The sequence below is a fragment of the Chenopodium quinoa genome, unplaced genomic scaffold (assembly GCF_001683475.1).
Source record: "Chenopodium quinoa cultivar QQ74 unplaced genomic scaffold, ASM168347v1, whole genome shotgun sequence".
In the NCBI taxonomy this organism is placed as follows: domain Eukaryota; kingdom Viridiplantae; phylum Streptophyta; class Magnoliopsida; order Caryophyllales; family Amaranthaceae; genus Chenopodium; species Chenopodium quinoa.
This window is the reverse complement of record NW_018744311.1, coordinates 3,037,325-3,056,593: the sequence shown is the minus strand read 5'-3', so window position 1 is coordinate 3,056,593 and position 19,269 is coordinate 3,037,325. Positions and strand designations below refer to the sequence as shown.

The 19,269-nt window shown below is 40.8% G+C and overlaps 1 protein-coding gene and 3 long non-coding RNA genes across 4 annotated transcripts; 3 read left to right on the top strand and 1 right to left on the bottom strand.

Annotated features, from left to right (window-relative positions):
• The first annotated feature begins 11,372 nt into the window (after nucleotides 1-11,372).
• LOC110696144 lies at nucleotides 11,373-12,399 on the top strand. The gene is made up of 2 exons (XR_002506257.1): nucleotides 11,373-11,729; nucleotides 11,896-12,399. It is a non-coding gene; the product is annotated as an uncharacterized LOC110696144 (long non-coding RNA).
• An 854-nt stretch (nucleotides 12,400-13,253) lies between these two features.
• On the top strand, nucleotides 13,254-14,785 carry LOC110696214. The gene is made up of 3 exons (XR_002506261.1): nucleotides 13,254-13,380; nucleotides 13,545-13,641; nucleotides 14,487-14,785. It is a non-coding gene; the product is annotated as an uncharacterized LOC110696214 (long non-coding RNA).
• A 346-nt stretch (nucleotides 14,786-15,131) lies between these two features.
• On the bottom strand, nucleotides 15,132-16,787 carry LOC110696213. Its single transcript, XR_002506260.1, has 2 exons — nucleotides 16,306-16,787; nucleotides 15,132-15,492 (listed from the first exon to the last, which is right to left on the bottom strand). It is a non-coding gene; the product is annotated as an uncharacterized LOC110696213 (long non-coding RNA).
• Nucleotides 16,788-17,261: 474 nt separating this feature from the next.
• On the top strand, nucleotides 17,262-18,979 carry LOC110696212. Its single transcript, XM_021873498.1, has 3 exons — nucleotides 17,262-17,653; nucleotides 18,282-18,481; nucleotides 18,592-18,979. Exons 1-3 carry the CDS (start codon nucleotides 17,555-17,557, stop codon nucleotides 18,821-18,823), a joined length of 531 nt encoding a protein of 176 aa, XP_021729190.1. The 5' UTR covers nucleotides 17,262-17,554; the 3' UTR covers nucleotides 18,824-18,979.
• The last annotated feature ends 290 nt before the right edge of the window (nucleotides 18,980-19,269 follow it).

Genomic DNA, 19,269 nt, shown 5'->3' with positions numbered 1-19,269 from the left:
CCCCTTTCCTCGGCTCCTCCTCAGAGAACGGAGGAGCCGAGCGCTTCTGGACGGGATGATGAAGTTCCCGCTGTCCTTTGGGATATCCTCCCCGGGTTTTCAGAATGGGAGAATGCCGAAGTTGCTTCGGCCATGATAAAGAACCGCCCCTACCCATGGTGGGTGGAGAATGCCGATCAATATCGATTTGCCGAGCAAATTGAGTTGCATTACGGCATTTTTGAAGCTGATGGGTATTGGTGCCGAATGCCCTCGGCATCCGATAGAATCCATCGTCCACCCCCGGGGTATGTGGGGGTGTACACAAGACAGCTTCAGTACGGGCTGAGGTTCCCTTTGGACGTATTCGTCCGAGACTTGCTGATCCATTACAACATCTCTCTATGTCAGTTAACTCCCACCAGCATCCGAAGGGTGATGACATACTTATGGGTCTGCAAGTTCTTCAAGTATGTGCCGAACCTGCACTGCTTCAAAAAGCTCCATCGGCTAGTGCCAAATATTCAAAGTGGGCACGGAAGCCATGGTTCTGGGTGGTACCGGATTGAGTCCCGGCCCCAATACCTAACCATGTGGCCAAACGACTCTTCAGACAAGGACTGGAGAGGTCAATGGATTTGGGTTAGGGCACCCACAGATCCGGGCCACCCTTGCGTCTTCAGCGCTCCCCGGTACCTCGCTGAGCCTGATCCCGAAATGGGAAGTCTAGGTCCCCCCGCAGATAACGGGGCGGATCCGAACCTTGATCAGCAACATATCTTCGGCAAGCTGCCGAACCGGGGGGGCAGTGGCCGAATGCAGCATATCCCGGAGACTTGGCTCCCCGATACGCATTACGTTTTCCAAGAGAACATGCTAGCAGCTGTTGGCCTCAGCCGAAAGTTTAAGGATGGTAAGCTTCTTCGGCTGGGGCCGAGGCTTTTTAACTCTCTTTTTTCTTCTCTCGCTTCGCTTTTTTATGCTGTGCCAACCTATCTGAACTAACCTTTCCCCTTTCCTTTTTCAGAGCGGGACGAGACCAACGTTGGCATTAACTACGCTCGTCTTGGTGTCAACCGAGAACGAGTTGTAACTGAACGGGCCCCGTCTATCACTGAGCCGAGGCATAGGGAAGTTCATCTAGACTCTTCCCACTTCCAAATTGAGGCTGTTGCTCTGTATCAGAGGCAGAAGCCTTGGTGGAAGAAGAGAGACCCCTGGTTTCAGCTGCTGGACGAAGAAGCTGAAGCTGCCCGTACAGCCGAAGAGGTTGCACGGGTTCTCGAAGCTTGCGAAGGAGGAGAAGGGTCCTCCAGAGCTGCTGAAGCAGAAGCTGCAGCTAGAGCAGCTGAAGAAGACGAGGCTTTGCTGAAGACCTCGGTGAGCTTTCAGACTTAACTTTGTCTTTCTTTTTTCTTTTTTTTTTTTTTTTTTTTTTTACTCACATTCTTCCTCCCCCCTGTCTGTTACAGTCTGAAGAGAGTAACAGACATAGAGAAGGGAAAGCTCCTGTTCGTCCCGAAGACCAAATACAAGGAGAGTCTTCAGACTCAGATATGGCGAGCAGCCCCTCAGAAAAGGCGCCGAAGGATGGCCATCATCGGCCCTCATGACTTTCAGCGAGGCCGATGACCATCGGCGTTGCAATAAGGGAACCCGAGAAGGCAATGGATCGCCGAGGGTTCCCCGCCACCACCCCAATCACCTCAAAAGACCCCTCCGCCACCTCCTGAGATGAGGTGGATCAGAGAACTCCCGAATCTAAGGGAGCGGTCCAAGAAGAAATTAAGGAGAGTGCTGCTGAGCACGAAAACAAGGATGCCGTGATGTCCAGTGCTGAGGCTTCACGGCAGAACATCGCAAGAGAGGTTGAGGCTTTCGTCCTCACCCCTGAAGAAGAGGAGGTCATAGTAATTTGACTCCTCTGAGAAGGATGATGCTGAGCCATCCAAAGCTAATCAAGCTCCATCGTCATCCTTCCCTTCCTTCCAGACTCTGCAATCTGGAGAAATGGGTTTCTCGGCCCCCCGAATTCCAATCCCAGACCACATCTGGGACCTCATATGGGGTCAGAACCGGAAAGGAGCTGCAGCCTACTTCGGCGATTTTGCTGGCATGTCCGAAGTAGATAGGGCAAGGATCTGGTCGCTGAAGGCCACTGCTGGGATGGGCGAATCCAGCAGATCAGTTCCTGACCCAGCCAGGTCTAACCAACTGCTGATGATGCAGGTAATTTTCCTTGTCTTCATTTCCTCTGAAATTCAGCTCTATTTTTATTATTATAAATATATATATTTTTTTTATTTATTATTTTTTTTTGTCTTCCTGTTTTCAGTTCGTGCACAATCAGACTCTCACTGTAGAGCTGATAGATACCCTACAAGATAGGGTAGACGCTGCTGTGCACGACAAGAAGGTAGCTGAAGAGGAATTAAAGCTTGCTAAGCTGAAGCAAGCAGCAGCTGAAGAGAAGCAGCAGAAGGGTGAGGAGTACGAGAAAAGAGCTGCTGAAGCCCTCAAAACCTTCTGCGACGCTATGGAGAAGGAAGTTTTTCCCCCACTGATGGAAGGGGAAAAATTCCTCCAGGAGCATATGGGAGTGGACGTCTCCAAATTCAAGGCTGCTGTTGAGAGCCGTATTCAGGAAGGAGCTGCTGCACAAGCTGAAGTGCAGCAACGTCTAGAAGCTCTTGAAGCCAGCCGAATGGCTGCTGAAGAGCTGCTCCAGGCCAAAGATGTCCAACTCTCAGAGGCTGCTGCTGCTGCCGAAGCTCAGAGAGCTAAACTCCATGAGGCTGAGGATCAACTGATGACCAAAAAAGTTGAAGTGGCCCAGGCTCAGACAAAGGCTTCCCAAGTTCAGCAGGAGCTGAATGAGCTGAAAGGTTCCTCCTCCAGCTCGCTGATGAGCTGAAGAAATCCAAGGAAGACTTGGAGGAGACCCAGAAGAAGCTGGCTGATGCTGAGGCTCTACTCAAAGTCCGTGTCTATACCCAAGAGGAATATGAGATGGGTTTCAGAAACGGGTTCAGAGTATGCCGAAGAGTCTGCCTTCATGCTGAACCGAAGCTGGACTGGTCTAAATGTGCTGAATGGGTCCAGAATCCCGAAGACCCTCATATGAAGTATGCAACTCCAGTCGAAGCTGAAATTCTTAAGGCTGAGGAAGCCGAAGAGGAAGCTGAGAGAATGGAGTTGGAAGCTGAACAGAGGGAAAGGGAGGCTCGGCAGAGTGCAAAGCCCGCTTCTTCTGCTGCTGGGGCTGAGGCCACCATGGGGCTCAACGCTGATCAGTCTGATCCTCAGGCTGAAGCATAGGAACTCGGGCAGTCGTCTTCAGAATCTTGCGGTTCATCATGCGCTTAACTTTAGACTTGCCGCTTTCTGAATTTTTTGCCTTGTTTTTTGCTTCAGCTTGCCTTGTCGTACAACAGTTTATTTTTTTTTGCTTATGTACGTATTTCGGCAGCTGTTATTTTCCGCTTGTGGGCGGCTGCCGATACAGTTTAATTGAACTTGTAGCTCAATTTCTGAGCATGAATTATTAATCTGATGCTCTTTTCTTCAGTTGCTTTGTTTTTTAATGCTTTACTGTTTCTGTTTCTTCAATTCTGCCGAACATACTTCAATTCTGCCGTACATACTTGCAGTGAGAGTGCTTCTTGCCCCCCCCCAGAAATTGAAGTATGACTTCAAGCTGAATAAGCAATTTCTTCACTTCTTCAAAATGGGTATCCGAAACACAGGGCCAACTGAAGGCAATGCTTCTGGGATACAAGTCTTACTGAAGAATTGACTTCATCTGAAAGTTGGATATCCGAAACACAGGGCCAACTGAAGGCAATGCTTCGGATATTAGCTTTCTGGGATACAAGGCTCAGTTAAGGCAATATCCCAGAATTGTCCATGGACTCATGTCTTTGGAGAACAAGTCTTACTGAAGTTTGACTTCAGCTGAAAGATCAAAGTGTTCTTTAAAAAGACGCATATCCGAAACACAGGGCCAACTGAAGGCAATGTTTCGAATAATGGCTTTCTGGGATACAAGCTCAGTTAAGGCAATATCCCAGATATTGTCCATGGACTAATGTCCTTTGGAGAACAAGTCTTACTGAAGTTTGACTTCAGCTGAAAGACCAGTGTTCTTTAAAAAGACGAGTTTTGTCAGCATATCTGAAACCCAGTTACCGCGAAGGCGAAGGTTTCAGACGAGGCTGATTTTAAAAATTTTCAACTGTTGCTGTTATCCTTGATTTTCTGTCTATCTTTGAAAAATGGATACCCGAAACACAGGGCCAACTTAAGGCAATGTTTCGGATAATGGCTCTCTGGGATACAAGGCTCAGTTAAGGCAATATCCCAGAATTGTCCATGGACTCATGTCTTTGGAGAACAAGTCTTACTGAAGTTTGACTTCAGCTGAAAGACCAGTGTTCTTTAAAAAGACGAGTTTTTTGTCAGAAATCTGAAACCCAGTTACCCGAAGGCGAAGGTTTCAGACGAGGCTTGAATAAAAAACCCTTAAAGAGTAGATAGAACAAAGAAAATTTTGAAAGGATAAAAAGTTGTAAACATTTTATATAAATGGCGGCTCCAAGGCCTTTCATTAATTCAAAATGTACTTACAAAGATTGTTCTGCCCCGAAGGGTTTACACATGGTATTTTTTCAATACATCAGCGTTCCAGTGATTTTTTCAACTCAGTTCCATCCAACTGCCGAAGTCGGTATGTCCCTGGCTGAAGCTCATCATAAATTTCATAAGGTCCTTCCATGCAGCTGAGAGTTTCCCATGGATTCGGCCTTTCTGAACTGCAGCAGCATTCCGAAGGACAAGGTCTCCAATTTTGAGAGCCTTGCATGGACCCTTCGGTTATAAAATTTGCTGATTCTCTGCTTATAGGCGGCCATTCTGTCTCGGGCTGAGTCTCTTACTTCGTCGAGGAAAATCGAGAGATTCCCTCATCAGTCGCTCATTCTCAAGCCGAGAAGTGGTGCACTCGAAGGCTCTCAGAGCCATATTTCCACTGGAAGGACGGCTTCGGCACCATACACCAGTTCATAAGGTGAGTGGCCCGTTTGCCTCTTTTTCAGTTGTCCGAAGGGACCAAAGGGTTCCAGGGAGCTCCTCTAGCCATTTGGACTTTTGATCTTCCACCCTCTTCTTGAGGGCATTTAAGATCTGTTTATTTGCAGCTTCGGCTTGTCCGTTACTTGCGGGTGGCATACCGCTGAATATGCCAGTTTGATGCCGAACTGATCTGTATACCGCTTCAGCGGTAAGTTATCAAATTGCCTCCCATGATCGAAGACAAATACTCTCGGGATGCCAAATCGAGTGATGATATTCTGCCAGATAAATTTTCTGACAGTTTGCTCTGTAATGTTCGAGGCTGCTTCGGCCTCGATCCATTTACTGAAGTAGTCGACACCAACTATCAGCCATTTTTTCTGGTACATAGCCTCTGGAAATGGTCCCAGTATATCCAGTCCCCATTGGGCAAAACGGGAGTGGATTAAGGATCGGCTGAAGATCCCTTGCTGGCTGATGGATAACTGGAGCGTATTTTTGACATTTTTCCGCATTTCCGAACCAGCTCCTTAGCCATCTGCGATCATGGTGGGCCAGTAATATCCAGCCCTCAAATGCCTTGTGGGCTAAGGTTCTTCCCCCAATGTGGTTCCCACAGATGCCGAGGTGAATCTCCCGTAGGATATAATCTGCATCTGTTGGTCCCACGCATTTCAGCAATGGGGCTGAGAAGGACTTTTTCAGAAGTTCCCCCCTGAAGACAATGAACCTAGAGCTGGTTCTCTTCATCTTGGAGGCCAAAGCTTTATCTTCAGGAGTTTCTCCCCGAAGCTTGAAAGCTAGGATGGGGTCCATCCAACTAGGCTCTGGGTCAGCGCAGCACACTTCAGGTGCTTCGTCGACACTTCTCTCTCGACGCACTTCTACATATACAGATCTGTTCAGCTCGGTAAAAGATGAACTAGCAAGTTTGGAGAGTGCATCGGCTTGAGTATTCTGACCCCTTGGGATCAGCTGAACCTCAAAAGTTTTCAGCTCTGCAATGACTGATTTGATCTTGGCAAGATAAGCTATCATGGAGGGCTCTTTGGCCTCGTAGCTGCCACTGATCTGATATGCAACTAGCTGAGAGTCTGTTTTTAAGCAGACATGATCGGCTTCCAGGGAGATGCACAATTCTAGCCGGCGATTGCTGCCTCATACTCGGCTTCATTATTCGAGGCCTTAAAAGAAAACTTTAGTGCATACTCAAAGGATTTGCCTTCGGAGAAGTTATCACTACTCCTGCCCCTGAACCGTTTTCGGTGGAAGATCCATCCGTAAACACGGTCCAAACTTTCTTTTCACTGTCTAGCGCTTCTTGGTATGAGCATTCGGCCAGGAAATCCGCTAGAGCTTGAGCCTTAATGGCAGCCCTCGGACGGTAAGCTGATGCTGAATTCGGTGAGCTCAAAAGCCCACTTGGCTAGCCTACCAGATTTTTCAACCTTGCCAAGAACTTTTTCCAACGGCTGATCAGTTAAGACCACTATCTGATGGCAATCAAAATAGGCCTCAGCTTCCGAGCAGCTACTACTACTGCGAAAGCAACTTTCTCGAGTAGTGGATAGCGAGTCTCAGCATCCGTCAGTGTATGACTGACGAAGTAGATCGGTTGCTGACTTTTACTCTCTTCCTTCAGCAATACTGCGCTGATAGTGGCAGGGCTAACGGCCACATATAGGTATAAAGTTTCTCCTTCAGCTGGGCTAGCCAGCGTTGGGAGTTCAGCCAGATGCTCCCGAAGCTGTTTAAAAGGCGTCTTTTTTGCTCTTCCTCCCAAACGAGCTCTTTTGTTTTCGGGAGTTTCAGGGCTTTGAAGAAAGGTAACCCCTTATCCGAAGCTCTGGAAATGAACCTCGAGAGGGCTGCCATTCTTCCGGTGAGCCGCTGAACATCCCGCTTCGTTTCGCTCAGGAAGGTCGAGTGCCGCTTTGACTTTAGAAGGATTGACATCAATCCCCCTTTTGCTGACCATGAACCCAAGGAATTTCCCTGACTTCACGCCGAAGACACACTTCTTCGGATTCAGCTTCATTTGATGCTTTCTCAAGGTGGCGAAAGTTTCAGCCAGGTCCTTTACATGGTCCTCTAGTTTTTTTGCTTTGACGATCAAATCATCAACATAGACTTCCATGTTTCGGCCCTTTTGATCGGCGAAAACTTGAATCCACCAGCCTTTGATAGGTTGCCCCCGCATTTTTCAATCCGAAGGGCATCATTTTGTAATTGTACACCCCAGCGTTCGTGACGAATGCTGTCTTTGCTCGATCGTCGGGGTGCATAAAGATCTGATGATACCCCGAGAATGCGTCCATGAAACTAAGCAAGGCATGGCCACTTGTCGAATTCGACTAGCTGATCGATCCTCGGCAAGGGATAGAAATCCTTTGGACAAGCCTTATTTAGGTCCGTGAAGTCAACGCACATCCTCGAGGTACCATTGGGCTTCTGAACCATCACCACATTTGCCAGCCATTCTGGATATTGGCAAGGTTCGATGAATCCTGCCTCCAATAATTTTTTGACCTCGGTTGCGATGTCTCGGTTCTTATTGGCGGAGTAATTCCGCTTCTTTTGCTTAACTGGTCGACACGTCGGGTCAACATTAAGCTTATGGGAGATGAGGTCTGAACTTATCCCGGGCATATCAGCTGCCGAGAAAGCAAACACATCTCTGTTGTCCCGAAGGAGCTGAATAAGTTTCACAACGGGTGTTTCGGATCAAGGTCCATCCCGATTGTTACACATTTCTCACCGTCTCCTTCGGCCAACTCAACTGTTTCAGTCTGTTGGTCCATGTCCATTGCCGATGGACTGGACTCTTCAGAATCTGGCCTGCTGCCAATGTCAGCAGGTGTCCCAGTCTTTTTGTTCTTCGGCTGGCTCTCTGAGTCTTGCGGCTCAGCTGAAGAGCTAGCCTTTTCCCTTTCGGGCCCTTTTTCTCTGCGCACAGATCCTTGGGCCGAAGCACTTAGGCCTTTTGGCTTTTTTGTGCTTGGCTCTCTTTCTTTTTCTTTCTCCTCCTCATCCTTGTCGTCATCTGGGCGACTACTGGATGGCTTGAGGTAGTTGCACCTTCGGGCATCCTTTTGGTTGCCCTGTATCCTTTCGGGGAAGCCGGCGTCTGAGACGTAAATCATCAGCTGATGATAAGTTGAGACGACCCCTTGGATCTCGTGAATTATGGGTCTCCCCAAAATCACGTTGTACACTGAAGGAGTGTCGATGACCAAAAATTCAATCATGACGTTCCGGGCTGCCTCATCGCAACCGATGGTGACAGGAAGTGTCACCTTCCCATCTGGATAAGTTGAAGCCCCATTGAACCCGGATACCGGGTAGGGTACCGGCGTAAGGTGCTTGGGCTTCAGCTTAATTTGATTGTAGGCCTTTCGGAACAGAATGTTTGCTCCACTGCCACCGTCAACAAGGACCTTACTGACGTCGTGGTTGGCCACCGTGGCGATGATCACCAACGGATCCTCGTGAGGGAACGTAATCCCCCGGCAGTCGGCGGCTGTGAACGTCATGTTCGGCACCGGCGACTGGGGAGATTGAATGTCAGCGTTGTTCACTCTGGTGAGTCAAAGCTCTAAGGTGGCGCTTATGCTCCCTCCGAGAGTATATTCCTCCCGAGATAACATTGATCGGAGGGAATTTCCCCTCCGGCTTTTTACTGTTTTTCCGGGGGAAGTCGAGGTCCTGCCGAGAGTCCTTTGCTGACCTCTCGGATTCTTTTTTCTCGCGGTGATCCGCGATGTATTTTTTCAAGTATCCCTTCTGGACCATGTCCTCTATCTGGTCCTTCAGTTGGATACACTCCTTAGTGTTATGTCCCGAAGACTCGTGGAACTCGCACCACTGATTTTTATTTTTTCGCTGATACCACTCTGGGAGTGGTCTCGGCTTTCGGTAACTCTGCTCCTCCTTCGTCACGCTGTAAATTTTGGCGCGTGGAAGAGAGAGCGGAGTGTAGGACTCGTATCTGCCTGTGTATGAGGCAGATCTTTCCTTCTTTGGGTCGATGGCCAAAGATTGCTCCGGGGCCTTTGACTTTCCCTTTGCCTTATGGCCTTGGCCTTCAGACAAGGGTATTTGTCTCTGTTTCCCTCCCCCGAATTGAGGTTGGGTTTTCGCTTTGTTCCATTCTTCGGCTCGGATGAACTTATCCGAAGCATTAAGAGCTTCCTCCAAGGTCTGCGGGGTATGCATGACCATGAAGTCTAGGAACTTTCCGGGCTGAAGGCCATTCTGCATTGCGAAAACGGCTAGCCCCTGGTCCAGCTGGGAGACGCTTGATGACTCGTTACTGAAACGGGTCAGGTAGTCTCGGAGGCTTTCGGTTTCCCCCTGTTGCAGACTCATGAGCTCTGCGGTAGTCTTCTCTCGGCGGTTTGCCGTGGAAAACTTGCTCCTGAACTTGGAGGACAGATCATCCCACCCTGTTATGGAGCCTTGCCTTACTCCCTTGGAGATCCACGCTTGCGCGACCCCCTTGAGAGTGGTTGGGAAATATTTGCACCAAGTCGCCTCGGATCTGGGGCAAAGATGCATATGAGTCTCATACGAGGCCACGTGATCCTTCGGATCCGTGGTCCCGTCATATGTGATGTGCGACGGTATTTTAACCGTGGGTACGCGCTCTTCCAGTATCCATTGCTCGAATGGTGAACTGGCGGGTAGCATAACGGCCTTGCCCTTGTTCCTGGCCGAAGGGACCGCGCTCCGCCCTCTTAGAGAGGTAGGAGTGGTTTTTCGTCCCTGGCTGGGAAGTCTGGGCCTCGGCTGCAGGGAACGAGAGGCGACTGTGCACGCTCGGTTCCTTGCCGCCGAGTCGGTCAAGGACACTTCTGCGAACAGTCTCAGGTTCTCGGTGAGTAGATTCTGGCCGAGAAGCTGAGCTGCTGCTCTTTATGCGCTTCTGGTCTTGAGGATGAGGATCCTTTTAAAAATTGAGGGTTCGTTTTCCTCTGTTTTTCATTTTTCCAGGAATCCTCCTCCCACTCTTCCAGTTCCCGGAAGGAAGGAAGCTTCCCACCATCATGGTCTAACTTCCTCCGCTGATGCCGGGTATGCGGAGGAGTTCGATCACGAGGTGGTGGCATATTTTGTGCCCTCATCGCCTCCATGAGTACTGCCAGCGCTCTTGCCACCTCTTCCGAGCTGGGCCCCGTCAAAGGGGTCCTCGCCGAGTGTGGGAATGAGGGCGCGCAGCCGATGGTTGGCTTTGGGACACTGAATGTGTCCTATGATCGGACTCACCCCTGCTAGACCGAGAGTGACTCGGCCTATAATGAGAGTCATGAATTACGGGAGATAGGGAATCCTCCTTGTATGGTCCTCCCCCCGAGCCGGCACCCTTGGGAGAGTTCCGGTCCGGCGAGGGTGATGGTGTAGGGGTTTTAGGCTTTTCGCCCGCTCCTTGATGGAGGCTTTTGCTCTTGCGGTTCTTAGCCATTGCTGCTAAGATAATTGCAAGATGATCTTGGTTAGGAATTTGGCTTAAAGATTTTTGAAAGTCTTCCCCACAGACGGCGCCAAATTGTTTCGGGTGAAAACAATGGGACCTTGCCGAAGGTCCGCTGAAACGGAGAAGGCTGGATTCGGTCCAAGTTATGTTGGGCCGAAGGTTTCCTGCACAGTAAACACACGTAAACTAGCCTCGGGGGTGTTGCCGAGGAAGGCCCCTCCGATGCTAAAGTCAGTACAATATGTAAGAAGAGGACACTATGCAAGAGAGTTTGTTGCTTGAGGCTTTAATGGAATATATCAGAATATATCAATGAACATATGAATGAACATATGAATGAACCTATGAATGAACATATGAATGTATCAATATTGATGGCTTTTATACCTCATCATACATGGAGAGGTTGGGCCTTAGCCCAATTGGCTTGCTTTGTGGGCTGACCTTTGACTTTAGCACAATTGGAGAGTTGAACCTTGACCTTGGGCTTTTAATTGGATCATTTAATATCTAGGTCCAATTGGACTAAATTGGACCCAAACACCACCTTAATAGCTTGCTTAAATAGAAAATCAAAATGAATTTCATAATTGGTAATGTATTCCCTTTGTCCCCATTTGTTTGTCATATTGGACTTATTATAGTATTCAGTACGGAGTAGCTTTTAAAATAAATATCTCCAATTTTGTACTTGCTATAATTTTTAAAATTATGATATTCTTAAAGTAGTCATTGTAACAAATTTAACAAGATTTCACTTGACTACTCGGTTTTGATCTAATAGTACTAATCTAATACGGAGTATATTGTTAATTTGCTATTGACAAATCTCAGACCCTACGGTACTGCAATTCTTAATCGCAAAGAATCAGTAGCTAATTACAAATAATCTAGTTGATTATTGTCTCTGTTAGACTTTAGATGATCAACAATGTGTTACAACCTTTAAACTTGATAACGAGTTATGATTAGGCTGTTGAATTTACGTGTATAGTTGCATTGCGCAGGCTAAAGATGTTACCAAAAAAGATAGCTTATGTGTATATCCAAGCAGTCCATCATCTGCTCTTGGCATAGTTGCTGCATTATTTATACTAGCTGAGCAAATCGTTATTAGTGCTGCTACTTACTGCTTTTGCTGCTGTGGACTACGTTGTTCTGCTCGTTGCACTGTTATAAGCTCATTACTCTTCTTCATCGGCTCCTGGTATGTTATAACTTATAAGCTCATTACAAGGCCAGTTTATTTGTCAATGCATAGTTATGAGGGATTGTGTCGTGACAACTAATTCTGGATGAAGGGATTGTAAGCTTAACTTAATCATGGTCCGTTGTGCACAAGATTTTTACACTTATTTTGGTATGTATTGCAGGTTCACTTTTCTGGTAACGTTCATTGGATTGATATATACAGCGATCCTTGACAACACCAGTTTCCTAGCAAAAACCTATACCAGAGGAAACAGTGACAGTTGTGGAGTGGGCAATGAGAATTTGTTCCTTGGGGCTGCATATTGGTGCATAATTAGCACCGTTGTAGGTCTGGTATCATATGCTTTCTGGGCGTGTGGTGCTGCTAAAACAAACAATAATAACCAAGGCCGCGCTTTTGATCATGAGCATGGTGTTGCTATGGGAGAACCTCAGATGCAGCAACCGAAGGAATAACTTAGATAATTAATGTGATGCTGGCTGAGTGGTTGGTATCCTGTATAGCTCAAGATCAATCCAAGGGTAGTAAAATTGTTGTAAGCTGTAAAGATCATTTCATCTTTTATCCTATTTGTAGTTTAGCAAATGTTATATCAAATAGAATGTTGAACAAATCTCTTACAGTCTTTACTTATCAAATGACATACAACATTTTTTTTCCTACATATCTCGAATTCTAAGAATTGTGAACAGCTAACTGCTAACAACTCGAATTCTAAGCATTGTCGAACAGCTAACTGCTAACAATTGACTGCTTATTGACGAATAAAGTTTGTGTATATATTCGAATAAAGCATAAATAAATTCTTCATCAAATAATTTTTTTTTCTCCAAATTCCAATTGCAACAAGGTTTAGCCTTACACTGACTATACCTTTTACGGAGTATTTTTTATATATGAGAAACATCTATTAAATCATGTTTAAAACTTATCTTTTTACACTTTTGACCAACTTTAACTTTACTAGCCATCTAAATTTGATTGATCACATTTTCTTCTTTTTTGTCCGTGTTAACTACTCGTATATAATTAGGAAAGTTTTAAGTTCTAACCATTTGAGCTATCATTCACTCTTTACAAGTATAACTTAAAACTTTAAATTAAAATAATAACTCTTGTAATGATGCGTAGTTGGCCATCATATAAAGTAAACCGTGTTAAAGAATTTGCTTTAATTCCAAAGAAAAAAAATGCTTTGAGGCCCAAAATAAATACTAGTAGTGGATCATTTCATAAATGCAAGCGGGCCCATTTTAAAACAAGTTGATTAGCGTTTCAACGAACATACAAACCGCGTAATACAAGTCTGCTTCCTTCTCCCACTACGCACAATAATTGGTATACACTAGACCCTAGTGTAGGTAGGGATACCTACACCCCCCTCTAAACGATGCGTTTATCATGTTACCCACATCCCATAACCCACTAACCTACTGTAACTACCCACCATTCTCTCTAAAACCTTCTTCTTCATTTCTCTAGACTTTCTCTCTCATCAAAACCAGAAAATATGAACCAAAATTGCTTCAAAATACTACAAAATTGCTTCAAAATACTACGAAATTGCTTCAAAATATTGCTAAATTCCTTCAAATGTCTACATTTGCGAAGAAATTCAACAATCGCAACAACATTCACAGAAAGAGTAAGTAATTTTACTAAATTTTTTTGTATGAACCTATTTTTTCTACTACGTATTTCATTTTGAAATTACATGTTCAGAAACATAATCTAACTTGATTAGAACTATTTTATGCAAAAATCATTAAAATCTACTATGTTTTGTGTTTTTATTTTTATTTTTTACAGAACCGAAAAATATATTTCGAATTAGAGAGATAAAGAGAATGATGATTCAGAGAAGAATCATGTTCGTTGAACATAACAAGGCATAGTCTGAAGAAACGTAAGTATTATTTCAAAAACCTATTTAAACAAGAGTAGAAATTTTTTTTAAAAAAAAAAACAACGAACAAAAGTCTCAAGTTGTAGATCTAGAACTTTTAAAAGATATTAAAAAGTCTTATGGTATAGATGTTAACATTTCTACGATTCCGAGTTAATATATGAACATATATAGAATTATAAATGTTCATTTGTATATTTGAATTTATTTGAGTTTATATTTGACTTTATATGCCTAAATAAATAATGTTCATTTTTATGATATGTTATGCACATTTATGAAATGCATAAATAATCATTCATTTGAGTTGAGAAACTGACTTATTTATTCTATCAAATCTTTTGATCATTTATGAAATTCATAATGTTCATTTACATATAAAGTAATGTTCATTTTAAAATATATGTTAATATTGGTTCATTTCAGTTTACATATATATTTATATGCCTAAATAACGAATGTTCATTTCTTTTATACATTATCCTCATGTATAATATTGATAATGTTCATTTGTATGCATTAAAACTAATATCTTACAACCAATCTAGCTATATTGTAGTGATGTCCAAAGTTACACATTTGATATAAATTTGCACATGGAATTGAAGAATACGTAGTTGTTTTGGAGAAGATAAAATGGCTTAACAACGCTGATTATACAAACTGCGGAGTATAAATTATGAAGCATATAGAAACATTCACTACTAAACTTAATGAGAGTTAGATTTGTGATTTGAAACCAAATAGTGTAAAAGTGATAAATGTTTAATAATGTAAGATATATTGTTCATTTATAAAGTAGTGTATATAATAATTAACATTTGTTAATTCATTTTGTTCAACAGGTGAACCAAATTAGGAAGCAAGGATGCGGAACTGATGCTATTTGAAGAAAAACACTAAATATAGGTTAAATCGAAGATAAGCAAGGAAGTTTGCAAATGAATAGTACATGTTATATGTTCATTTATGAAAGTGTATATGTTCATTAATGAATGTGTATATGATCATATCTTAAACTTCCTCCATTTCTTTTTACTTGCAACACAGCCTTGTGGCACGTGTTTTGAGGTCGGGTTTATATAATGTAAACGGATAAATTATTCATTATAATTTTTACAAATGATACTTAACCCTATTCTAATCTCCGTGTAAAAATTATATTGATAAAATAGCTCGTTTACCCTCACTAATCATCTCCTAAAATTGCGTGCCTAAAAGGTGTGTTGCAAGTAAAAGAAAACGGAGGAAGTATATAGTTTTATAGATGATTTTTTTTGGAGGAAAATAGACTTATAGATATTATTTGTTAAAAAAATTATTGTAATTGATATTTCATTTTAATCTTTATTTGTATGAAAAAATATATATAATTTTTAGGTTTTATGAATTGGTTGTTGGTTCTTTACTTTTGTTCATTTTCAAATTGATAAATAATCATTTACATATGTTGAATTTTAAAAAAACAATATACTAAAAAAGGTACTATATAGAAACAAATTCTTATGTCTTTAACACTTGAAGAACTTTGAACAAGAGCACCTTGATCATTTATTGGAACCGTGGGAGGAATAACTTAAACATTTGTCGATTGAACATTTCTGGAATGGGGTTTAAACATTTCTAGATTGAAGGTTGAACAATCCTGAGTTGAAGTTGGAACAATGCCAAGAACTACGGGTGGAACAAAATATCTAGTTTGAGATTTTGTAGACGCATTAGTACTCTTGGATTAACTTGAGCATCATTTTTAACACCAGCACCACCTTTATTTATAGGAACATTACATTGAGCTTGAGCAGCAGAAACACCAGCAACACTTTTATTTATAGGAATATTTAAATCCTTCGACTGCAAAACAAATTAAATGATCATATTAAAATATATAAATGTTCAATTACAAACACTTAAATAAACAGATAAGAAAAACAAAACTTTAGCAAGATATGAAATATCAGCTTTTTTTCCCACTGCACAAAGTTTTAATATACAATTATAAATGAACATAACAAGTTTCAAAAAATGATCATATTAAATCCTTTAAACACTAAATCCTTCGCCTTCAAATAAAAGTTAAATGATCATATTAAAATATATAAATGTTCAATTTCAAACACTTAAATAAACAGATAAGATCAAAACCTTAGCAAGATATGAAATATCAGTTTTTTTTCTCATTGCACAAAGTTTTAATGTACAATTATAAATGAACATAACATGTTTCAAAAATGAACAATAATTAACAAATACAATGTTCAATAGCAAAATTGCACATGATCAATATGGAAAATTTTGACACATAATATTATCAAGAAAAAATGGTAAAAACAAATAATCATATATGACATAAAAAAATTAAGAAGTACAAATGATAACACATAATTGATTAATTTTAAATATAAAAATGATCCAAAAAAAAAAAAAAGCATAAAAACAAAATCACGCAATTTTCAAACATAGAGCAATGAAATAAATTGAAGCAGCGAAATATTCATAACAAAGTATGAACAATCCAAAAACGCTCATCATAATCATAATCAAATTTTGAAAATTGAAGCAACGAAAAGAATAATAATACATAAATTAAGTTGAAATAAACAGAGCATTATAACACAACAATGTATTGATGATAAAAATTACAAAATTATGATTGTAATTACTCACATTGTTGATGAACAAACGAATCAATCAATCGAACTCTAGAAGACGGAAACACACTTTCGTAATCACGATCGAAATTAGCAGAGGAAGAATCAGCCATTGATGATCAACAACAATTATCAAAATCGTAGGAAAAATAAACGGCAAAATTAGTATAAAATCAAATGAAGAAGATGAATTAACTAGAGAGAATGTAGGTAGAAAAATGGAAATTGATCAATTGAGGAGAGAGAAAATATTGGGTTTAAAATCATTTATATACATAGCTTGAATAATAAGAAACAAGGAATTAAAAAAATAAATAAAAAAAAGGAAAGAATTGAAGCATGAATTAGCTCGTGAGTACTCCCCGCAAGCTACAAAACGGCGTAGCATCAGGGGGTGTAGGTAGACCATCCTACACTAGGATGTAGGGTATAATTTTCATACGCACAAATGCTTTGTATTGTATGGTTGGGAAGATTAATTGTAGCCAGCCCAATCCTACGTGGCACCACCGCATCACTTTGTTTCATGTTTGCTTGATTAAGGGCATGTTCTCATTGACTGAATTCAGCTGAACTGAATTGAACTGGATTGAAATGAATATTTTATAAGAGAAGAAAATTAGGAGCTAAACTGGACTGAACTGAACTGAATTTCAACGTATGAGAACAGGCCCTAAGTCAAATTTCACTTTAGTGTGATTGCTCATTTGCTCATATGTTTTATGTTGTCGTGTTTTTTGAAAAAAAAAAATTAGGCCAGTATAAGGCCTTATACGTATAGTAATGTATTGTTTCGTGTCGTATCGTGTCTATCATAGTATCATATGTGTCACATGCTATATTTTTTTTGTTATCTAATTTGATGTGCTAAATGTGTACATAGATCCTCCTTTTTGGTTGAAGTAAGATTAGTTCAATGCAACTTTAGTTACTCAATTATGAGCAACATATATACGCAAAGTTAATGGAGAATCGAATTAGGTAAACATTGAGGTCCAACATTACATAAACTATTAGATGATTTTATAAAAGTTAATTATTTTTTATAGCCAAATAGCCCAAATTGGCACAAGCATTGATTAGCATGATATTATAATTTACTTTACCCGCCACTGGAGTTCTATAAATAGCAATTAACTCAAACTTATTTGTGTAATTACTCACAAATAATCAACTACATTTTTTATTCCCGTCAAAAAAAAAAAAAAAAAAAAAAAACTACATTTTTTATTAGATAATTCTAGAAAGACACAGATAGGATTAAAATGGCAGGTCAATTTAGTTATTGGGTGCCTTTAAAAGCCCTTATTCATGGTATTTTAGCAATTGCTCTCAGCTTTGCTGCTTATTCCAAAAGGATTACGGTAATAAATTTTTATTTTAGGGTTTTTTTCGTAAGCTTTAATATTAAATACATGTATTTCAATATATCTGCATTATTTTGACTTATCACACTTGTCAAATCACAATGTAGTTATTAGAAAATTAACATAGTGAGCTTCAAATTATACATTAGGGACATTCTGATGTAAGGTAACCCATAATACATCTTATGTTGGTAGTACTAAAATATTTTTTCGGATATTAAAAAAAAAAAAGGAAAAAATATGTTCAAACTGAGTAATTGTACAAATGTACAATAGTACATTCTTTATATGTTAATGCTGCGTAGATAAAATGAGACAATGACTATTCAATTATTGTTTATTTCCTAAGAATTTTAGCTTCTTAATTCTACTAACTATACTACAAGAGTATAAAAGTTAAATTAACAACTCAAGCAACTTTTCTATTTTTGTGGAAATTCTAATTTCACGTGTTTTTGTCAACCAGACAACCAAATATTGCAATGGCAAGTTATGGTACAAGTGTATAACTCTTTAAATAATATATACACGATGGGTTTCATGTGTACTTGTACATGTTTATTTGTACTATACTGTCAATCAAACGACCACTTAAACTCACTCGCTCGTTTGTTCTTTTGAGCAGAGTGAGGAGGTTACGGACTTTAACGGAGTTTGCGAGTATCCAAGCAGTTCAGCGTGGTATCTAGCTTTGATAGCTGCAATAGCTCTTCTGGCTGAACAAATTACTTTAAGTGTTGGCATGGGATGCTTTTGCTGTCGTGGAGCACGTTGTTCATCAAATTGCACTGCTATTATCTCAATATTTTTCTTCATTTTTTCCTGGTATATATATACAGTATGTAACAATAATATCATCAATTAATTAATAATTGTGTATTAATTATGAACTTAACTTTTTTTTTTTTTTTTTTTTTTGCGGTAAATGCATGCAGGTTAGCATTTTCTATAGTATTCATAGGACTAATGTACACAGCAGCCGTCAACAACCACAAATTTCTTGTAAAACATCATTCTTTACGCGCTAATGGTGGAAGTTGCTTCATTGGTATGAAGCAAATGAACCTAGGTGCTGCATCTTGGTGCCTCATTAAAACTGTTTTTGGTCTAATCTCTTATGCTTTTTGGGCATGTGGTAAAGACCGCGATAATAACAAGAATTGTTAAGCTGATATAGTAATTCTGCTAATTAATTAAGGACTATGTAAGGTGTTACTATGTATAGTATAACAATGTTGATGAGATGATGTACGTAATTGTTGTATGGTAAAATTGTATGCAAATCATCGTTTTAGAATTTTAATCTAAATTGTCGTTGGAAGTTTGTTGTGATCATAAAGATTGTAATTAGTTTATCTATTTGTTTGATTATTTGTTATATTGTGTAATATAGTTGTGTAAATGTATTCATTTGATTATAAAAATTGGTCTACGTTAATGTAATAAAGTCCTACAACATGTAGCAATGCGCCAATGCTCATATAATGAAAGTCGATACAATATTCATTTTCCCTAAGTTAAAGTTGCAATCGAAAATTGCAATTAGATTTTGTTAGATTCCGGAATGAGCACCAATATAAATACTAGTACAAGTTTTTTAGAATTTATAATGA